Source organism: Monopterus albus, unplaced genomic scaffold (assembly GCF_001952655.1).
Source record: "Monopterus albus unplaced genomic scaffold, M_albus_1.0 scaffold122.1, whole genome shotgun sequence".
NCBI lineage: Eukaryota > Metazoa > Chordata > Actinopteri > Synbranchiformes > Synbranchidae > Monopterus > Monopterus albus.
In genome coordinates this window covers 1,415,634-1,437,042 of record NW_018128002.1, presented here as the reverse complement: position 1 = coordinate 1,437,042, position 21,409 = coordinate 1,415,634, and the positions used below count along the sequence as shown (strand labels likewise).

At 40.8% G+C, this 21,409-nt stretch overlaps 2 protein-coding genes across 6 annotated transcripts; one reads left to right on the top strand and one right to left on the bottom strand.

Moving 5' to 3' along the window:
• Nucleotides 1-612: 612 nt before the first annotated feature.
• Nucleotides 613-9,522, top strand: il12rb2 (interleukin 12 receptor, beta 2a). Of its 3 annotated transcripts, none has more exons than XM_020612241.1 (16): nucleotides 613-773; nucleotides 1,097-1,216; nucleotides 1,499-1,759; nucleotides 2,484-2,607; nucleotides 2,700-2,863; nucleotides 3,228-3,370; nucleotides 3,620-3,767; nucleotides 4,936-5,009; nucleotides 5,555-5,765; nucleotides 5,893-6,075; nucleotides 6,269-6,370; nucleotides 6,572-6,718; nucleotides 6,992-7,123; nucleotides 8,211-8,307; nucleotides 8,498-8,585; nucleotides 8,670-9,522. In XM_020612241.1, exons 2-16 carry the CDS (start codon nucleotides 1,147-1,149, stop codon nucleotides 9,120-9,122), a joined length of 2,397 nt encoding a protein of 798 aa, XP_020467897.1. In that variant the 5' UTR covers nucleotides 613-773; nucleotides 1,097-1,146; the 3' UTR covers nucleotides 9,123-9,522. The 3 variants fall into 3 exon arrangements, with proteins under 3 accessions (XP_020467897.1, XP_020467896.1, XP_020467898.1); XM_020612240.1 differs by having other exon boundaries at nucleotides 1,094-1,216; XM_020612242.1 differs by lacking the exon at nucleotides 613-773 and adding an exon at nucleotides 781-812 and having other exon boundaries at nucleotides 1,094-1,216.
• A 95-nt stretch (nucleotides 9,523-9,617) lies between these two features.
• serbp1a (SERPINE1 mRNA binding protein 1a) lies at nucleotides 9,618-21,188 on the bottom strand. 3 transcript variants are annotated; one of them, XM_020612245.1, is made up of 10 exons: nucleotides 20,906-21,188; nucleotides 19,935-20,353; nucleotides 17,973-18,177; nucleotides 14,566-14,712; nucleotides 14,359-14,427; nucleotides 13,946-14,020; nucleotides 13,520-13,694; nucleotides 11,565-11,609; nucleotides 11,285-11,458; nucleotides 9,618-10,867 (listed from the first exon to the last, which is right to left on the bottom strand). In XM_020612245.1, the coding sequence occupies exons 2-10, from the start codon at nucleotides 20,191-20,193 to the stop codon at nucleotides 10,811-10,813; spliced, it is 1,206 nt and encodes a 401-aa protein (XP_020467901.1). In that variant the 5' UTR covers nucleotides 20,194-20,353; nucleotides 20,906-21,188; the 3' UTR covers nucleotides 9,618-10,810. The 3 variants fall into 3 exon arrangements, with proteins under 3 accessions (XP_020467901.1, XP_020467899.1, XP_020467900.1); XM_020612243.1 differs by having other exon boundaries at nucleotides 14,359-14,430; nucleotides 20,906-21,187; XM_020612244.1 differs by lacking the exon at nucleotides 20,906-21,188 and having other exon boundaries at nucleotides 14,359-14,430; nucleotides 19,935-20,408.
• Nucleotides 21,189-21,409: the final 221 nt, after the last annotated feature.

Below are 21,409 nucleotides of genomic sequence, written 5' to 3'. Positions count from 1 at the left end.
TACTGGCACACAAAGTGTAAAAAGCCTCTAGGAGCCATATTGCCTGTCATGCTTGCTGATGTTTTCGTATAACAATGTGATTATTTTTATTAATGTTATTTTTTTTATACCAAGCCTTGTCTTGTGCATGTACAGCTAAAGGTGAAATGTGATGCAGTTAAAGGGGAAGTCCCCCATTGCACCACATGGGGATATGATTAAGGGAGTGAGACATTTGGGCTGTGTGGAAAATATGATGATGAAAATTCATCTGAGAGGATGCTGTGCTGTTGCAACTAATCTGAAGGGTTTCCTCATGGTGAAAGAATATAATCATTCCTCTCATCCTTTATGAGGGAGACAGGATCTCTCAGGTGTGGTCTGCAGTGCAGTTGCTAACCACAGGGACAGTTGCTAAGAAGGAACAGTATAAAATTAAAAATAGTAATACATCAGTGTGGCTCTACAAAACTTTTTATGGAGGCAATGCAAATTCCTTGGCAAAAAATGAAGATTATAAGCCGCTTTTAGCTAAAACCTCCTTCCTCGATTGTACAGATTAATACTCTGTGATTTTGATGCACTATGTTTAGCTATACAGGCCAATAACTAATGCTCACAAAGCCTTGACGTGCTCAGTGTGGGCTCAGGCTGATGAAGTGCGACTGAAGTTGTTCAATTCACACCAGAGGCGGAGCTAAAACCGAGACAGCGCTGTCACTCTGGACACACTGCTCCAAACAAAGATGTTTAAGACGACGTACGACGGATAAAGCTTCATAAAGCTTCATAAGGCGAGTAAAGTTAATAGAAGAAAGGGCTGTGATGTGTTTGTGAGTGTACTGAGCGTTTATTTTCCGTTTCAATTACCGTAATTGCTGATTTTACACATCTGCAGTGTAGTCTTGCGCTCTACTTCTGTCCACGACTCTGTGCTTAAAATCAATAATTTATGTTAATAGACAGCATGGGGATATAATATGTGAAATAAAGAGGCAAATTCTTTAATTATTGAACGGTTTTACAAAAAACAAGCTGTCAATCTGTATCACTGACAAAAACTGAACCCCTCTAATGGACGTATGTACCTGTGCTTATTTTAAAAATAAATTAGCAGCCCCTGCTACAATGTGGAGAGAGACTCAAGAAGGCATTTACTGATGACTCATGGCGAAAATGTCCCGAACATGGTCCATCTTGACTGCCTCAACGTTGCTGGCCGTGCTGTATGGCAAAGGTAAGCTCGGACTACTGCGTCGACACACACTTCAGGCATTTTAATATGTACTTTTTTTATAATATCTGAAGAAAAAAGTTAAGACAGTGGTTACACATGAAAATAATTTCTTGAAAAACCTATAGTTATTCTGATTGTGTTTGCATGTTCTGTATGTAATTGGCTCTTATTTGTGAGCACCATAAGAGCATATTTTATCAATAATAATTGAAATATTTATATAAAATGTGCTTGTTAAATATGCATATTGCAGTCTGTATAAGTCATTACTTCTGCCTTTAGGTGAGAAATCCTGTGCCATCTGGTCAAGTGCTGGACATGTGGTGCAGAGAGGCTCCAGTTTTAAAGTCTACTGCACCTTTGACTGCAAGTGCACGGGATCCATGTTCAGTGACCATCCACCCACACGTCAGAGATACGAAAAACTGAATTCAACAACTATATATGCTAATGTGATGAATATAACAAAGAACAGAACATACAGCTGTAAGTGCAGCTGTTCTCCTTCACTGGACCCCTGTGGACTGGACATCTCAGCTGGATGTGCGTATCAAGGAACAGCATTCTTTTCTTTTGTTCAGGCACAGATTTACTGGATTTATACTCTTCTGTATCAAATGATTGCCCAAGATTGTAATAGCAGTTACCATATAGCACACAACTATGCAAATCCAACAGCTTTATTAGTGCTTAGAGCACAACATTTCCCTTCCATTTATGCCCATTCAGAACTTAAGTAAATAGACACAAAGATCCTGCAGGATGTTTTATACTGCGCAGTGTTTCAAGATGAGTCTTTCATTTTCAGTGGTTCAAGCTACAAGAGTTGTAAAAAGAGCTGGTTCTGCTTTCTCTTCTTTATTTAGAGAACATACTATTCACATGTTGCAGGCTGGGTGTCAGAGCTAACTGCAAGAAGTTGCTTATTCTGACCACAGAGCTGTGTCTAATTTAGGTGTAAAAACAGGCATGTTTCCTGACACAAACATTCTGCATTTCCTAATCTGTAATGGGCACACTATTATTAATGCATCCACTTGTTCCGAGATGGAACCTGCTCACGCAGTTTAATTGACAACACTGTTTAAGTGACAACACATTACACATTTCATGGATTACTTTCACTCATTTTCAACAGTGACTGATAACATTACATTCTAACTGGGTTTTCCTAATGTGTTGAACTTGTGCAAACAATTTATTACTGCATTTTCAAGCAATTTCAACTCCATGATTTGGTTTAATTCATTTCTTGTTTGTGCTTCAGACCCACCAGATCGGCCAAAAAACATTTCCTGCATCTACAAGCTCACAAATGATGAAAGTGGAGTTGTGTCCTGCACTTGGAAAAGAGGACGGGAAACTTATCTTAAAGACAGTTCAGTGCTGTGGTGAGTTTGAAAAAGAACTGAAGCAACTCGTAGCATAGTTTAATATGATCTTGCTTAAACGTTACAGTGAAACTTGGCTCTGTGTGTTTTAGGGTGAGAACTGTGTCTGGAGACCACACAGACGCACCGCACAGGGTCTCCAGTAAGGGAACTGTTGTGCCCAGATCTGTTCAGCTCATCTCTGTGTGGGTCCAAGCCCAAAATCTACTGGGCTCTGAAGTGTCCGCCACCATTAATTACACACTTAGCGACATTGGTAAGACCTGCATAAATTGCTGAGCTCCAGGGACTTCAGTTTGTAAAGTGCTTGCCAGCCTTTGCTTAGAGAGTGTGTTCATCACATGTAGTGACAGTTTGAAGTTGTTTGGAAGGCATGAAGTAGTGACACTAGCTTTGCAGTGAGATGTGTTTGTTTTATACTCTGAATGTTTATGGTAGTTGACAGTCACCTTCTTTCCACTAATGTAATGATACAGTGGAATGCTATCTTTTTATTACTGTTTTTATAGCAAATAAAACTTCAAAAACCTATCCTGGGTGCCCATCTTGTGACAGTTGCTCAAGACTTTTGTTTTTACTATACCTGACCACAACATTTCTGACTGTTTGTATCTGAGCAGTGATGCCATCAGCTCCTGTTCTTGGCCTAAATGAGTGCTCTTCCCGAGAGTGCACCATCAGAATGACTCAGTCTGTACGGACCCACTATCTGGAGATTCAATACAAAGCAGGAGAACAGATATGGACAACGTACCGAGACCAAGTAAGACATCTTAATTGCTTCAGAGTGGTCCAGATTTTGGCTGCTTTTAATGAGATGTTGCAAGATATTTTGCAGAGGGTTACTTAAAACCTTTGGTGCAGAGGTGAACTTGCAGTGTAACACAAATATGACCTTTAAAGCTCTATTAGGTGTTTCTACAGTGTGGACATAAATTGTATTTTACCACATGTTGGAGCATGAATGAGAGTTTAAATTGATAAAAAAAATAAATGAATTTTTGGCTTCCAGGCTGGGCAGATGAGTTCAGTTCAGGACTGGTCGAGTATCTCCTCTCTGGAGCCCTACAGGTTGTACCATTTCAGAGCCAGATCCAAATTCAGCACCGGCTTGTGGAGTGAGTGGAGCAAAAGCATTTCTGGCTGGACTCAGGAGGAGGGTAAGTCACTGAATCTGCAGCTCTAGAAGGCTGTTCAAAGAGCCTACCTTTGTGTATTGCTGCACTTACCGAATAAAAGTGATTCTAACGGGAAACAGCCAGATCTGAATATAGTATCAACAATACTGTATCTCTGTGGTACTTTATCTATGGAAACTATCGGATAGTGCAGTAATGTTTCCTTTCCTTTGGGTATTTGAGGTAGTTACTAGCTAACCACAGTCTGCCTGCATGATACAGTATCATTAAGACCACTGAGACTGATCTTAATGGGTTGTGTGTTGAGAGCAAAGCCAGCCAAATAGTGATAAGATACAATGAGATTATAATAAAATATGTTGACTCAGCTCTAGTTGAGTCTGAATGTGTACCAGCCTAACACTGGAAGAGTGAAGGAAGCTGAGGTGGTAAAGATGACAGTGATGGAAAATATTGTAAGATATTTGTAATACAGATGGTGTGAAGATAATGTAGGTTTCTAAAGATGTGCAAGGTATGAATGTGCCCCAGTGACAGATCATCAGCTTCATACAGCAGTACACAAGGTTTTTAAATAGTCTTAACGCCTATATTTGTTTTATGTAAGTATACCATAAATGAACAAGCTTAATTACATATGTTTGTCAACCATCCTCATGATGGTTGAATTTAAGCCACTAAAGTGAAAGGCATCCACTTAAGTGATAAAGCATTTGTGACCTATCGAGTCTGACCTTCCAGGCAGCTGCTGGTTACAGACCAGTACAGTATGAAAATCAACTCAGAGATCTGAAACATATTTAACAAGGCTAATCTAACACAAATGAACAAGCAGTTGTTGTTGTCCCACAGACTCCACTGCTGTATTATATAAAATTAATAATAATTGCAAAAATAATTAATTGCTTCCTTTAAATACTTTGTCCTTTGCCTTTGGATGTTTGGATATTGGAACCTAATGTGTAAAAGTGAAACCCCTTCTCTTTGCCACAAAGTGGGCTTGTGTATTTGACAAAAGGTTAAGGCTAGTTAGACTCCAGAGAGGTTTACCTGTAAAGCACCAGTACCAGCAATACAATAGACTTGCATAAGATTTAGGAGAGTTTGTACCTATTATTCAGCACTATCACCACCAATAACCATTGTGGAGTTAAGTCAAACGTTAAAAATATCAACCTCCCTGTTTCAGCTCCTGCAGAAGAGGTGGACGTGTGGTACGCTGAACCTGCATCTGATTTAAAATCACTGAGAATTTACTGGAAGGTAGGTTTGAAATCTTTTCAAAAAGTCATCCATTTTAGTTTTAAATTGCTGAATGATGCCAAAGGACACTGCTGAGCTGTTTCATCAGTTTGTAGTCTCTATGTGGTCCCAGTCTACGCTCTCACTCTTGTCAATGTGGGTGTGTGGTGTTGTAGCCATAGTAACACTTTCAGTCTTCCTGCTTTACTATTATGCTCTGCACAAATTAAAGGTCAAACCTTGACCACGTCTGAGGTATGATACACTTGCACATCCCCACCTTCTACCACACAAACACACACACACACACACACCTACATTCATTTTATGTCACATAAAGACAAGATAAGTGAAACCTGATGGCAGACACCGCAGTTTCAGTTTACAAGAAAAGAGCAGCTGAACAGAAATGATGTCTTGCATACTCATCTTGCAGTGTGTTGATTCTGAACATCCTGTGAGGTCAGCCAAATCCCAGTGCTCATGTTAAAACTCCCGCAGTGTGCCACAAAAACTTTTCTTTTCCTGAAACATAAGAAAATACTTGACTAAACATCTGATTGCAGGAGGCAAACATGTCTGTCTCTAGAGGAAAGATCTTGGGGTACAAACTCAGAGTTTACAACCCAAACTCTGGATTGGACCATGTAGCTAATGTCAGCGCGGACACCAGGAGTTATTCCATCTCATTCTGTGCCAACTGTGAAGTGACAGTGTGGGCTCGTAACTCGAAAGGCCTGTCCCCTCCTGCCAGAATTACAGCTCGTCACACAGCAGGTAACAATAACATATTAAACTGTGAACTTCATTATTAGGAATTTAGCTCGTTTTCTGAAGTTGGTGTCTGTATGATTCTCTTGTATTAAGCAGCTTTTAAGTATTTGTGTGTGCTACTGTTTTACAGCACAGTCACCTCAGGATGTGCAGTTCATGCCAGGCAACCACAGTGTCACCATCTCCTGGAGAAATCCTGAAACTGCACTGCTGCCTGCAGCATACGTGGTAGAGTGGTACCCACTGGGCTACAAGCTGGAGGAGCTCAGATGGGTCAGGCTGGGCAGGAATGACAACCGGGCTGTCATTACAGGTGGGATGCATGGAATTAAAATAAATAGAGGTGAAATAAGACAGAAAAGCAAAGACAGCTGTGTATAATTCTCTATTTTAACCATGTTAGTGTGTGAGTGATATCATTGTCTTATCTTTGTTGTTCATGCTACATTTACTCTTTTTTTCCCCTTCCATAATGTTTTTCTGTACCACTGTTCTTCTTTATGCAGGTTTAAAGACATTTGAGTGCTATGAGGTAGTACTGTATGTTTTCTATGGTGAGAGCTCAGTGAATAGGACCACATTTGCAGGTGTCACCACTCTGGAGTCAGGTAAGAGGCTTAATTTTACTATTACTTGGTCATTTACTAAACCATAATCTGTGGATAAAGCTGAATATTGCTGTTGCTATTAGTTGTGGTAGTTGCACCATAAGGATATACTGTATATTAGTAACATATTAAATTGTTTGACATATTCCTTTAATATGCACCCTGTTGAGCAGTCGTTTTGGGTTCTGTTATTGTGTGCAGCACCAGCAGCTGGTCCACTGGTCCAAGAGAAGGTTAAGGGAAACAAAGTGACAGTGACCTGGACAGAGCCTCCTAGGGGTCAACGTGGGGGTTGTATCACCAAATATACCATCTATTTAGACAGCAGCAGCGAACACCAGCAGCATTGTAAGGACAATTTTATCTGAGGTTGTTAGGAACTGTTCAAAGATTTTTATTTTTTTCAGAGAATATAGGATCGGGTGAAAATATTGTAGTGCAAAAGCATTTCTGCCCTGGTTCAGTAATTTGGTGGCTACCCCAATAATTTTTGTACAGTGCCTTATAGGAATGAAATCTGAGGTGATGATGGCATGTTGTTCATAGCGTGCACTGTATGAAAGCAGTCACACAAGACCTCTGTAGAAAATGACATCTCTCCTGTGTGTACTTGAATTTCAGATTCTGTAGCAGCATCAGAGAGGATGTATGTCACTGATGACCTCTCTCCAGGTTTCTACAGCCTGTGGATGACTGCTTCGACTGCTAAAGGAGAGGGCCCTGCGGGTCAAAAGGTCAAGTTCTTCATTCAGCGTAAGCAGCTTTTCAAGTTTCTTTAAAGTTTGAATAGTTTTTTGGAAAATAGACAATCACTTTCTTGAGGAGAGTTGGATGCAAAGTCTGCACTGTTTGCGTTCCACTAAGAGACTCCAGCATATAAACCACAAAGTCACAACTTGCAGCTTTTACACTTGAGATATAGTATTTTAGTCAGTGAGTCTTAGATGTACTGGTAGCAGATTCTGTTGGACGCAGCCCAGCTAACTCTTTCCTCCAGTTTCCAGGTAAGCTACGAAAGTTGTTGATCTTCTCATCTAACTCTGCAATACAGAGAATTTGTGTCCTAAAATATTAAACTGTTCATTTAACATTGGGTGAAACTAGTTTGCTGGTTAAATTTGTTTCACACCAACATAATCAGGGGAATGTAGTAACATTAAAACAGCAAAAACAACAAAAATCAACCACGCTTCAAGCTACTTTATGTGAGCCATACCTTTCTACCTACTTTCTTCAGACGTAGAGTTGGGTACCGAAATGCAGTGCCAATATAGCACCACTTCTTATGCAGTCAGTATCTACCAGACAGAATCAAAATGCAGATTTTTGGTGCCACTTAAATGTCTGTTGATTTGAAATATTTGTGAAATGGACGATACAGGCAACAAAAGCATCACTGCACATCATGTGCTAACACTATCATTACATTTATTCTGTGTTTCTGTTTAGTCAGAGCTGGGGATGTTTAGTTGTTTTTTTAATGTTGTCAACCTTTGTTTTATGCTTCTTTTTTTTAAAGTATCAGTTCTGGTACCTTTTAGGGACCAGCACTGGTAAAAGAAAAAACCCAAATGATACCAAACCCTATTCAGAAGTGTTGTACAAGTTCATTCTTGACTTTGGAAATAGTTTGACAAAACATTGAAGCCATGGTCCACATACTTGCATTTTCTGTAGCTTTTGACTGCACAATTTTACTCATGACAGTAAAAACTCTTGTCTTAAACAGCCATAATGTATCTGTATTGTCTAGCACAAGTTTCTTTTTTACATTGATACCTGAAGAGCCAAATGTATGTATATAATGCAATCTTGCATCTTTTCACTGTTACTGTTGCAGAGGAGACCCAACTATCCCTCTTACTAATATGTGGTGTCATCTCCCTGATCATACTGTTTCTGTTGTGTCTGTGCCAGAGTTCAGCTGTAAAGCAGAGGTAAGTCAGACAGCCACTCTGCATGAACTTTTAAGTTAAAGCAACCAGTAAGGTCAGATTTGACTTTGTGTGTTCATCTCGGCTGTTACAGAAAACTCTTGAAAATTGCCATCAAAGTAAAAATGAATCATTGTGCTGCCACAAATGTTTCTATGCTGCACTATTCAGTTTTCCCACATCCTCCCCTCAGGTTCTGGGTGTTTTTCCAGTGCCTCATGCTTGATATTGTGCCAGATCCTGCAAACAGCAAATGGGCAAAAGAGTGCACCCAGGAGAAGGTATTCAAGGAAAAGTGAATAAAAATTCAAGCTAAGCTGCAGCTCAGCGTTCTTGTTTTAAGCCTGTATCTCACTCCCAAACAGGGCAAGATAAACATCCAGCTGCAGCTCAGTAACTCCGCTGTTAATGAGGAGGAAGGAGAGCCCATCCTTGTGGATGTCGAGGAGCTGCCCAGGCTAAGTGACACCACACCTACAAATGTCTCCTCGCAGAGCCCTCTTCATACTAACCTGACCTCTGAGCCGGCACTGGGCACACTGCTCTACCCTCTGACTACATACATTAAGAGCTTCTCCCATGACTCGGACAGCTCCGACCACACACAGACATCTCTGGACACGAATACAACTGTCGAATACATCTCATCACACGGGCTGGAAATCATGGCTGAGGAGGATCAGGAGGATGAAGAGTTTGGAGAAATGCTAGGTTCCCCCCACAGTCACAATATTCTCATGGAGCCACTGGACTTTGGAGGGAAGTTGACACTGGATGCAGTCAAAATTGATTGTAGTGACTTTTTTCAGAGCAATTAGTTTTAACCTGGTGAGATGAGGTTTAGGAGATGAACACCACTAAAATAGAGACTCAACATAATGACTGGTGATGGTGGTGACAGTGACAGTGGGGGGTTTTTGGATCAACTGGGCTGTGCATTGAACTACCTCTTTGCTTACAGAAATAACACCTTAACAGCTTGTTTGCAGTAGTCTGAGCTGCTTCCATAATAACAATCTTAGCCTCAGCATGTACTTTTCTTTTCATTGGATGCATTACCTTTTTCTCTTCAGAATGGCTCTAGACACACTAAGACCACTGCCAAAATTATTTACACTTCTGCTTTCCTGCAGTATTTGAATAAGGCCTTATGACCTTTCACCATTTTGCCAATCTACTGCAACAGAAGCCAGCGGTGTTGAGATGACTTAAGTTTTGCCACGGAGTATTCCGATATGGACACACACACACACACAGCACAAAGGTGGGATAACGTGCAAAGGCAGGATAAATTAAAGTGATAATACAACAAGTGTGTCGACCATCTTTATTTACCGACAGAGGTCTCTAATAGCAGGGCTAGAATTCACACATTTGTAGAGCACTTCAGTTGTTCCACACAATGAACGACTATTTCTTTCAGAGCAATTATGCAGTGGTGCCACTGTGGAAGCTACACGGCAAGTCAACAGTGGAGGGAAATATCAGCTCACAACAGACGTGCGAAAAACAAACAGGCTGGGCTTTGCCACATTTGTGGAAGGATGCTTGGGCCAAGGTCTGATAACAAGTACAGCCACATCTCAAACATTTAGAGGCACTTCCTTTCTGTATCCCTCTGAGGTTAAAGACAAGGCATTAATTGACTTGCATGTGGTGAGTAATCAGATAAACTGGGAAGAAAGGAAGAGACCCCAAATTAATCCACTTGAGAAATGTCTCAGGAACAAATGTTAATTTAGGTGTCATCACCTTTCTGTTCCTCCAAAAGGACCTAATGTTGCTCCTTTAGAACATTTCAGTACAAAAGAACCTTAATACAGATTTAGGCACCATTTCACCAGTGCATTCAAATGTGGGCAGTATCACCTGATCCATGACCAGCGCCTGTCCTATTTGCACCTTGTGAAATACAGTCTCTGAAATAATTATGAAAATAGCTGAGATTTACAGGTTGAAGATCATAGAAGAATAGACCTCCTGTATAAAATATAAAAGAATACACCAGTGCTAATGAAAAAAATCCATAAATCTCAATGAGTGAAGCTGTAACTTCATCACAAATACTTGGTGTGGCAGAGCTTCTGAGCCGGGGCTGCAGTTCCACTGTGCCTATTTTAAAGCAAACAAGCAATGGCACACACCAAGCTAGAGTCTTAGGCTTACATTTCAAAATGCAGATTTTCAAGCAGCAATTACAAAAATGTATCAATGGACAATGCATAACCTCTGAAAAAAATACTGTATGAAAACATCCCTGCTACTTTGTTTCCAAGTACAAAACCTCTACCAATAAGCTGCTCCAGAGTAGCAAGAAGTCCCTTTTTTGTTAATTTTTTTTTTCCATCTTTGTTTTTGTTGGGTAAAACTCAGTCCTCACATTGGTGTCATAGATAATGACAGTCTTCTCCATCATTTCACTTTGCTGAAGAATCCAGGAACATGCAAGCCTCATAGTGGAGGTGCTCAGAAGGCTCCTGCAGGCCTGAGGGACAGCAGCCGGGCCTTAGGCCAGAGCCGGGAAGGCCTCTGGGTCGTCCACGTTGGGCACAGATGCAGATAACTATGTGGAAAGAAAACAAAGACTTTAAGTAGGAGTTAGAAAATCCATGCATCCGAAAATAACAGAAGAATAAAAAAAACAAAGAAGTTTACCGTCAGGCTGTGATACAAAACAAAACACCCAACATTTTAAATGCATATACCGTAATTTCCGGACTACAAGCCGCACCCACTAAATGTAAGACGAAAAAACATGTTGTACATAGCCGCAGGTGTCCACATTGTAACATGAGATATTTCGACAGCCAGATCGACTGCCTGTAACTTGAAAGCTGCATCATATGCATTTCGTCATGTGTTGTCCATGACGAGGGTGTGTGCATGAAGCGACAAAAGTAGTGGCTTATAGTCCAGAAAGTACGGTACCTGGAAGCTAATAACATGACAGAACACTGGAGCTTCTTAATTCATTTTCTACCTTATCTGGTCTTGCCCCACGGACCGTTCTAGTGGGTTCCCCACGGCCACGACTGCCCCGACCACCGCGTGGTCCACCACGTCCACGGCCTGGACGGCCCAGGTCTCCGAAGTTGATCTCCAGCTGGGACGTAATGTCATTGGCTGGCTTCCGGAAGTGGTGATCATCCTCTGCCTGCATTAGAAAAATGGGGTGAAAAGACTGTACATATACAGCATTTGCTTGTGTATGAACCGAGTTCAGATACTGTATATATGTACAACAAAAGGAGAAATTTTACCTTAGGCTCCTCCGCCTCAGGCTCAATGAGATCATCTTTCTTATCCTGTGTTGGAGAAATGCAAAATAACACAAACATTTACACTGAGCAAAATAATGTTTTATGCAAACAGCATAACCTTCCCCAATCTGTAGTTCTATCTTCCAAAAATACTGGCTGAATGTGGGTCTGGGCTCAGTGCTAAATGCAGTCAGTTTATGTATAGTCTGAGTTAAGTGCAGGCTTTAGTGTTGGTTCATTGCTAAACTAATTTTTGACATGTCAGTCTTTAAAGTATACAGTACCAACCAGTCAGTTAAATTTACACTTTCACTAGTCCTGTGATAGGAATGAAGCCTTGAAGACACGCAGTCAAGGACAGGGTTCCAGACTGTGAGCCATCAGTCACATTTTGTGATAAAATTTTTAAGATAGCACTGAGTGCGACTACAGAAAGAATGGCTGCTACAGAGTAGGGCCACCCTTGCATTCCACTTGAAGCCTCTCTCCCAGCATATCCACTCACCCACTTTATTAGGTACACCTGTACAATTGTATGCAATTTAATGCAACACCTCCACCTTAACATCTCTGTTTATGAGGCTCAAAATGTTTCAGTTTTGGTGAAATTGTCCTAAATGTATAAATTCAATAATATGTTTATTATTGAGGTCATAGTTAAAGGCGGTGTTGTACTGGACTACATTATATTTAGAGGTGTCTATGTATTTTTTTTGTCCCAGCTAAATACATCAGAGGATCAGATTATGTGTTGTGTTTACTGCCTCTGCTGAGGAAAGAAAAATCTAATTTTGCTGGTGCTGGCAACGGGCTACTATGAAAACACACTGCACTCACCAAAAGAGGGGGGAAAAAGATCTCATCTCACAATTAGTATCTAATAATTTATTAAATAATTACTTAAGAGCACCGGTTTTAGCCTACATTTGATTACATTTAAGAATATTAAAATATACAGAATTAACTATTAAGTTTATTGTTGCTATGTACTATTGGATGTACTGACAACTATCACTAAATTACATTTTAATACCAAAGAAATCTTACAAACCCAATGATTATCTGGCAAGTTCTGAAGATTTACAATTTCTTCCCTGAGTACATGCACAATGAGTGTGAGGTGCAACTCTGGCCCCATTAATTTTGGGGGTTTTTAGAACAATTAAGTACACTGAATTAATTACTAAGAATAAGTTTACCACAACCCTTCTCAGAAGTGAAAAAGACTACAAATAAATCCCACATATACATGTGCCCTGTTCTTCTGTAGAGATCATATTAATTAATTACACTGTAATATAATAATAATAATCATACTCAGTGTCATCATCACTGATTACTACTAGTGAAGAAGACATTGGCCCCAGAAGTGCACATTTATTTAGCTGCTAATTCAGACAGTGTTGAGGATTTCCTTGATTAGTAGGTTATTTTGCTGCTTTGGAAAGAAATAAAAGTAAAAAAATAACCAGCCCAAAATAATCATTACGGCTGTGTCTCGACAAGAAACTGGTGATATACCTATCACGATACAGGGGTTACGATTTGACGCATTGCGCTACTGTAAACAAGGCGATAAATTGCAATTTTTGAAAAACTCACATAATATGCAACATACCACCATGTGAATAAAATCTCCTATAAAAAAAAGTTTACTTTTTTAGGCAACCAGAACAGGGATCGGCTTTTGCATTTGTCACAGTCCCTGTAACAACAGTGCTACTTGGCATGTGAACTATTAATTAAAAATCGATACTGCATTTTTGAGAATCAAAGCAGTATCGCAAAGCGAGATAGTGATAATCAAGTGTATCAATATTTTCTTTACACCCTTAATAATAATTAAGATCTATAGTGACTGGTGCTGCTCAAATTATAATCAGGTGGTCATGTGCATGAAAATTAAGTCTAAAATTCAAAAGCTCTGTCCAAGAGCAGCCTCATGATTGACTCACATCTGCCTTGGACTTGTGCAGCACAAATCCTTTGCTCCAGTCCCCTCCAGTTCCCTCATTGGCCTTGCGGATGTTGAACTCCACCTTGGCCCGTTCCTTGTCCTGCATGGCCTTCCATTCATCCAAAGTCATCTCCTTGGGGCCTTCATCCTTCACATCCTCCACCTCATTCTCCCTTCAACAAACGCACACTGAGCGTTAGTAGCTTCAACATCACTGTCAGTTTATGTACATTTTGGAGTGTTAAAGTACTTGATGTGTTCATTTGCAGCCAGTGTTTTGGTTCAGAAATGGCTTAGGATTTATACAAGTTACAGTGTAGACTACAAAATTCTATGCTACAAGCCCCTTAATTACAAAAAAAATCAAAATGTCTTCACAACGTATTTATATTAGTCAGCACAAGATTAAAAAACAAGAACTTGCTTGTTCTCAGAATCAGCAGGTGGATGCTCCTCTCCTTCTGGGTTCTCTTCAGTGACATTTGACTGGTCAAGTTCACTGTGAAGAAAGGAAATCATGGTGAAATATCAATATTTATCATTCATCAAACTGTAATGCAGGCTACTGAGAACCAACAGACCGTTAAGAAATGTTCTTGTCCATTGTGCCCTTTGGTTTCTGAAAGTTCAGCCCTTTTTGCTGTCTACACTGTCAGTTATACACATGCATAGTGTTTGCAATGTGGCAGACTGTAGCTAGCACTAAAATACATATTAAAACAAATACATATATAATTTATGTACATTCTCAATAAAAAAAAAAAGTGTGCATGCGTTCTGTAATTCCACAATCTCCCAACATACAAGGTTTGTTACTTTGCACATACAGTAACTTACTTGAGTTCATCCTTGACTGTGCCCCAGTTGTGAGATCCACTTCCACCACGCTTCTCCTCACCTTTCAGACTACTGAAACAATATTTGCTTTAGCCAGGATCAATAAACATGCACTGCGTTAAAACACACACAGATGTCTTTAAAGGATCAGGTTTACAATAAGAATATTTAAGGACTATACAAGAACCAAACTGAAAAACTACTTACGATCGGTCACTGCCACTGTGCCTATCAAATTCACGCTTTCCTCTGGAGTCAAACCCGTCACTGCGACCCATGCCCCGTCCTCTGCCTCCACGGCCTCCTCGGCCACCTCCACCTCCACGTCCTCTCATGGGCTTGTCACCAATGGGCCTAAAGAGAGGGACAAAGATCAGTAAAATCTTCATCATTGCACCAGTCATTAGGGTTGTACTAAGATTTTCTTCAGTCGGCTTTTCATTGCAACAATCAATCTATTGATAGCGTCAGAAAATCAACTGGCATGAACTTCAATGATGATTTTGCCCTCATTAACATCAGTATTTAAATGGAAAAGAGTGGCAGGAACATATTTGAGCATTTAAAAATAAAAAAAAGACAGCTGCAATATTTAAACTGTGACCTATTTAAATTGATGATATATAATGTCAGACTACCATAAGGATTTGTCGGAATAACGAGACAGGCAGCACTCTTGTATTTCTGTTGAAACAATAATTTTAACTGCAATTTCTTCTTCTGAGACATGGTTATAGCCGAGTTCTGAATCAGCACCAGCTTTATTGGCCAGGTGTGTTGGATACACAAGGAATTTGTCTCAGTGGCTCTAAATATGTATGTGCAATGTTCTTCCATAAAGAAAGAACTCTGAGCTCTGCTCATCAGAAAACCACAGCACATGTTGTTATTGTGCATTTGAAGTGTGCCTGCTTGCACTGCTAAAGAATATACATTGCCTATAAAAAGTATTCACCCCCTTGGATGCTTTACCCTTTTGATTTCATAAATTAATCATGGGCAATATAATTTGGCTTTTTGACGACAAATAAAAAACCTTTTTAATGTCAAAGTAAAAGCAGGTTTCTACAAAGTCATGCCAATTAAATAAAAATATTTAATGGGAAATAAGTGATTGCATAAATATTCACCCCCTTCAAGTCAGTATTTAGTAGATGGACCTTTGGCTATGATCACAGCACTGAGTCTCAATCGGTCTCAATCAGGCTTGCACATCTGGACACTGCAGTTTTACTCCATTCTTCTTTGCAAAACTGCTCTGCCAGGTTGCACGGGGATTGGGTGTGAACAGCCCTTTTCAAGTCGAGCAACAAATTCTCCATTGGATTGAGCTCTAGGACTTGGCCACTCCAGAACTCTCACCTTGTTGTCTTTAAACCATTTGTGTAACTTTCGCTGTATGCTTCAGGTCATTGTCTTGTTGGAAAATTAATCTTCTCCCAAGCCGTAGTTCTCTTGCAGACTGAAGAAGATTGTCCTTCAGGATTTTCCTATATTTTGCTGCATTCATTTTACCCTCTACCTTTACAAGCCTTCCAGGGCCGAGTGCCGAGGATCCTCCCCACAGCGTGATGCTGCCACCACCGTGCTTCACAGTGGGGATGGTGTGTTTGTGGTGATGTGCAGTGTTTGGTGTCTGCCAAACATAGCGTCTTGTCTGATCACCAGAATGCACCATTTTGGTCTCATCAGACCAAAGAACCTTCTTCCACTTGACCATGGAGTCTCCCACATGCATGTTGGTGAACTCTAGTTGAGATTTAATACGAGTACAGAGGTAGAGCGGGTCTTCTCCATACCGGAAGATTAGCAGTTCGATTCCTGGCTTGTCCAGTCCAAGTGTTGAAGTGTCCTTGAGCAAGACACTGAACTAGTTGCTCCCAGTGACGACACCAGTGCATGAATGTGTGACTGCTTGGGAGTGTGAATGGCCAAATAGAATGAAAGTGCTTTGAGTATGCTGCAAATGCATAGAAAAGTGTTATACAAGTATAAGACAATTACCATTACCTCTGTTGAATTAGGTCAGACATTTTAAAGGGGGTGAATATTTATGCAATCACTTATTTCCCATTATATTATTTTTTTATTGACATTACTTTGTAGAAACCTGTTTTCATTTTGACAGGTTTTTTTTTGTCAAAAAAGCCAATTTATATTGACCATGATTGATTTATAAAAGCAATAAAAGGGTAAAACATCCAAGGGGGTGAATACTTTTTACAGGCACTGTAAACTGAAAAAAACCTAGAAAAATCAACTGGACTAGGTTTTTAGGTCTAAGATGTTTCACCTCTCATCCAAGAGGCTTCATCAGTTCTGCCCGACTGGCGTTGAGTTGGAAATATTTATCCCCCTCGGTGGTGTTTCAGTCCTTTGATGCCCAACAATGTCCCCTAACGACTGAGTCGTTATAGCCCAGTATCAGTGAGCGTCATTACCTGTCTTACCCTGTGGACCGACGCCTCTGTTTGGGCAGAGATCTCAAAAAAAAGTTGTAGATGGATGACAAGCTGTGTCTGCCAGTCAGGTAGAACTGATGAAGCCTCTTGGATGAGAGGTGAAACGTCTTCGACCTAAAAACCTAGTCCAGTTGATTTTTCTAAGTTTTTTCAGCTTACTATGATCTGGATGACTGAAAATCTGCACAGACATGGGCACTGTAAGAAAATATATTAATGATTCCTCACTGAAATTTTTCCCCAGCACATTTTTGTTAGTTTCCTAGTCCTGTTCAGAAGGATGCATGTCGAAGAAGCAGTTAGTAAACGGCTGTGCGTTACACTTTAACGGAAACGGGCAAACAAACCGGACGCACATATAGAAGACTAGCCACACTGCTGTAACTGTTAAAGTATTTTCTCTTGTAAAAGCAAACCATGTGTTTGAAAACACTTCTACTAAAATACAAATCTCACCTTTGTGTGTCTTGTCCTAGTGGACTTTGTCTTTTTCTCCTCGTTCTGGGGAGCAATTTGCTTAATAGTGTCAACGAACCTTAATACATCAGACAGTGTCACTGATAAAGTGAGTATCTGCTCTAACCACAAGGGTATGGAGCAAATGATTGCTTGGCACATCAAAGTGAGGACAAGAAGATGACAAACTAACAGTCGGTCGCGTAGAAAGGTTTCAATTGACTGACAGGTCTCTCAACTGATGATTCGACAAGTCATCTAATGGTCATCCTCATGCTTTATGTCACCGACCTTTTCAGCTGAGTTTTAAGGAACAGCAAGAGAATTGGCAGAGAATGCTAATGCCAGTACATTCATATGTTCAGCAGATGTAATTAAGGCACACTGAACAGAAAACTTGGCTTTGAACTTAGCCTAGGCAGACTGAGGTTTAGTAGTTCATATGTTTTTTTAAAATATTTCTGCTTCTTGTATCAGCTTTACACAAAGTGATGAGACAAGTGTGCTGTAGCTGTTTGGGCATTTAAACATTTAAAGCCTTATCAATGTAAGTAATGCCTCTAACAGATACTGCCCTTACCCCACCTCCTATTAAGTGACTTTAGAAAACGCCTTGTGAAGTTATTATAGTAGAAGAGTGACTCTCCACTTATTGTTTCTGTTCAAATGAAACATCTGATGGCAACTTAAACTCACTTCTCCACTGAGAATTCACCACCATCAGGCTTCTCGCCAGAGTCACTAGCAAGCCTCTCAAAGCGGCGAGGGGGCCGCCTGTCCACAGGCCGTCTGTCTGTGAGGGGGCGACCCTCTCCTTGGCTGCCCTGTGGCCTGGAGCCATCGCCCTGTGGCCTGGAGCCATCGCCCTCTGGCTTGCGGCCCATTCTCCTCATGCCAGCACCTAGAGTTAACCACAACAGGAGGATTAAAGGAGCAATAGCAATTACAGATCAAAACCCACTTGAGAGCACCAGACTAGAGAAAGGACGCAACTCTTCTGTTTAAAAGTGAATAATTCGAATTAATGTGCAAAATTAAAACTGAAATGGACCCACATATTAAACGCTCTGCAACTTCCTTATTTCTGCAGTGTAACCTAATTATTACATGCAAATAAATGAAACTTAAAGCTGCATTAACCAAGATTGCTTGGTTTTGGTTCACTTTACATGCACTACATTACACTGTACTTCATGTAGCATTTCCACTAAAAACCATGGGCTATATATTCTGTATACATTAGGACTGGAGCCAGTTATTACTGCTGCACTACCTGACTGCTACAACTGTCTCCAGCTGTCCACATATAGTTTCAGAGGGCAGGAGGTGAAGAGGAGAGTAGGGAGAAGGGGAGGGGATAGTGCTTGAGTTTGTTTTGAGTCACTTAACAGTCAAAAATTACAGGGAGAAGTTAGTTAATGCAGCTTTAAGTACACAAAATATGTTTTGAAGTAACGTAGTGCAGAAATGAGTAAAAACATTATAAAGGGCTCACGAGTATGCAGAATGCTCACTCAGTTTTGACACTGACTGAAATGTGTGCTGATCATGTAAATTTCTTGGCCCCTATGCAGTGCGAGTTGACACCTACACAATCTTTAAACCTCTGTGCCATATGACTGACTGCAACTAGCCCTGGGTAACACAACAAGTCCCACCCATTGCCTAAATCACCAGTTACCAAAATAGATGTCCTCCAGGACACAGCAGCAGCTGGGTGCATGATGGTCGACACCTGTTTTATTGTCTCTCAAGTGAGCAAAGTGAGCCTACTTGTCAGCCTAACATGATAATAATGGCTAACTATGAATGTGTGCCTCCTCCTGATGCTGGATGTCTCACTTCTGCATGGAGTAAACCTTAAGTTAGTACAAACACAATGCAACACCAAAAGGTACATTTCAGTTTAGTGATTATATGATTACTCAAACATAATGGCCATCTATGCAGATACCATCTGGTCAAACAGAAAACAGCAAGCGAACGCTCTGGAGCAGATGCCACATTAACTGAGCGTTAACAGTGCACCAATAGGAAGTGGCAGGTTGGAGGTTATGCTTTAACACGGCCCACACCAACTACAACCACGTGGTTAAATCACCATGAGAGAGCTCTGCTGCTGCTCCTGGTGTCTTAGTAACAAGCGCACTTCCAAATCGACCGCGATCAAATCAGCGTTAATTTATTTACTATACATTAACAACAAGTTATATTTAAGGGTCAGATTTTACTGAAACAGATTTTGAGAGGCCAGTATAACGCTAAACGATCTACTTTCAGCCAGTTCCAAAGTCAACAAATTTCCTTGATCAAATTCACTAAAGTTACTTGACAGAAGTTAAACATCTTTAGGCCATTTTTTCCAGTTAGCCAGATTTGCGGGTTCTGTGTGTTAAACAAGGCCGATGGGAGTGACAAGTCAAAACAAGCTGGCTTACAATGTATGGATCAATGATTCGCCGAATCCCCACTGCAGCTTGATGTAGATGTTTTTGCTACAGTGAATGACAGCCCACAGACACAAAAGCAGGCATGCGAACCTCATGTCAAGGGAGCTGTTGAACCGTCGCTAACGTTAGAAAGCAAGCGACTTAGCCTGCTAGCTAAAACGTCGTTAGCTGCAACTTGACTAAAGAAAGACGCCGAAACAGAATTTACCTTCTTTCTTAAGTGGGATGGGTGCCTGGGTTTCCTCCTTCTTATCAGCCAAGGGGGCCTTTCTGTCTTTCTGGGACTCCTTCTTCAGCTGCTTGGCAGCCTGGGCTGCAGTCTTGGCGGCACCAGAAACCGGAGCCTCCTTCTTCTTCTTTACTTCGGCCTGCTTTAACAGTTCAAACGGATCCGACTCGTCATCAAATAACTGGTCGAATCGATTGGTTATGGCACAGCCAAAACCTTCTTGCATTTGTCCGGGCATGATGGCGCCCCTTGAGCAGGATTTCCCTCCGATTCTACAAGGCTCGATGCGAGAACTTCGCTAGGTGAAGCCACAAGATGGCTGGGAAAAGGACCACCTTCTCTTCCGGTACAATAGACATCCGGGATCTCAGATTTAGCGCGGGTGGGATGTGTAGTTCCTTGACAATGACAAGCAATGGACGTAGATACAAGACAAAGCAGTGAAAAACTACACTACCCGCAACGCCAGTCTTTCCTGGTGTTGCTTGCTTCTGTAAAGACAAGCGTGGGGTGCCTTTACAAACACAGTGCTCTTGTTTTGATCTGCAGACCTTTAAACTGATTTGTATAAAACTGCCCCAGTTTTTACAACAAAAGAGGGCTTATCTGTTCAGTCATACCCGTTTTGTCCGCAATGCCACAATAGCTTTGCAAACATCTAAGGAAGACAGCAGGTGCATCTGCTAGTTAATAATGCAGTGCTAGCAGGGATGGGCGATACCCACATTTTTCTTGTCAATTCGATACCGATACATTTTTACTTCCATTAATAACATTCTAAAAACAAAACTGTCAGTATTTTCTGATATATACAGTACAAGCATATGAACCTTTACATTTGTCAACTAAATAAGATTCACATACTGTAGCTCAGTTGCAGTTTGGAGTAGTTTAATAAAATAATGATCAGTTATATTTTTAAATCACAACACATCAACTGTCACCTGTACCTGGATATTCTTGGCCTTTCATGAAACTCTCCTGCAATGTCTCCTGACGGACAGCAGGTGGTGCAGGGGACCTTAAGGCTTGCCGGTTGTCTTCATGGCGATGTTCAGCCTCTTTAAAAGTGTCAATGTGCGTTGCTAGTGTTTGCTGCTATGTGGCACCACTTTATTGTAGACGGAGCACATGGCATTACCTTTGGTCGTGGGTGGGAAAAAATAGCACCACACTACGCTTCTTTTTCTCTCTCAGCCATTCACGCTACGCTGACTGAGCTCACTCTGAGCAGCAAAGGATTGCCGCAGTGCTTAACTGAGGGCAGTGAGCCTTCGGCATCTGATTGGCTGTCATAATCATGTGACACGAAAGACCATCTAAAATACGCTCTGGCTGGTTTTCGCACATAAATGTAATACCTAAAACTCTCAGAAGTGAAAACAAATGCACTTTTGTATTAGCACTGTGGTATCGCGATACTTAAAAAAGTATCGACTCCATAATATCGACCG

Bases quoted from the DNA above. Each gene is read 5' to 3' on its own strand.
- il12rb2 (XM_020612241.1), top strand. From the start codon at position 1,147: ATGGCGAAAATGTCCCGAACATGGTCCATCTTGACTGCCTCAACGTTG. The intron at 3,768-4,935 runs GTAAGTCACTGA...TCCCTGTTTCAG, and splicing joins TGGCTGGACTCAGGAGGAGG to CTCCTGCAGAAGAGGTGGAC. The intron at 8,308-8,497 runs GTAAGTCAGACA...TCCTCCCCTCAG, and splicing joins AGTTCAGCTGTAAAGCAGAG to GTTCTGGGTGTTTTTCCAGT.
- serbp1a (XM_020612243.1), bottom strand. From the start codon at position 20,193: ATGCCCGGACAAATGCAAGAAGGTTTTGGCTGTGCCATAACCAATCGA. The intron at 11,459-11,564 runs GTAAAATTTCTC...TTTCTAATGCAG, and splicing joins CTGAGGCGGAGGAGCCTAAG to GCAGAGGATGATCACCACTT. The intron at 10,868-11,284 runs GTAGAAAATGAA...CTTTCCACATAG, and splicing joins GTGGGGCAAGACCAGATAAG to TTATCTGCATCTGTGCCCAA.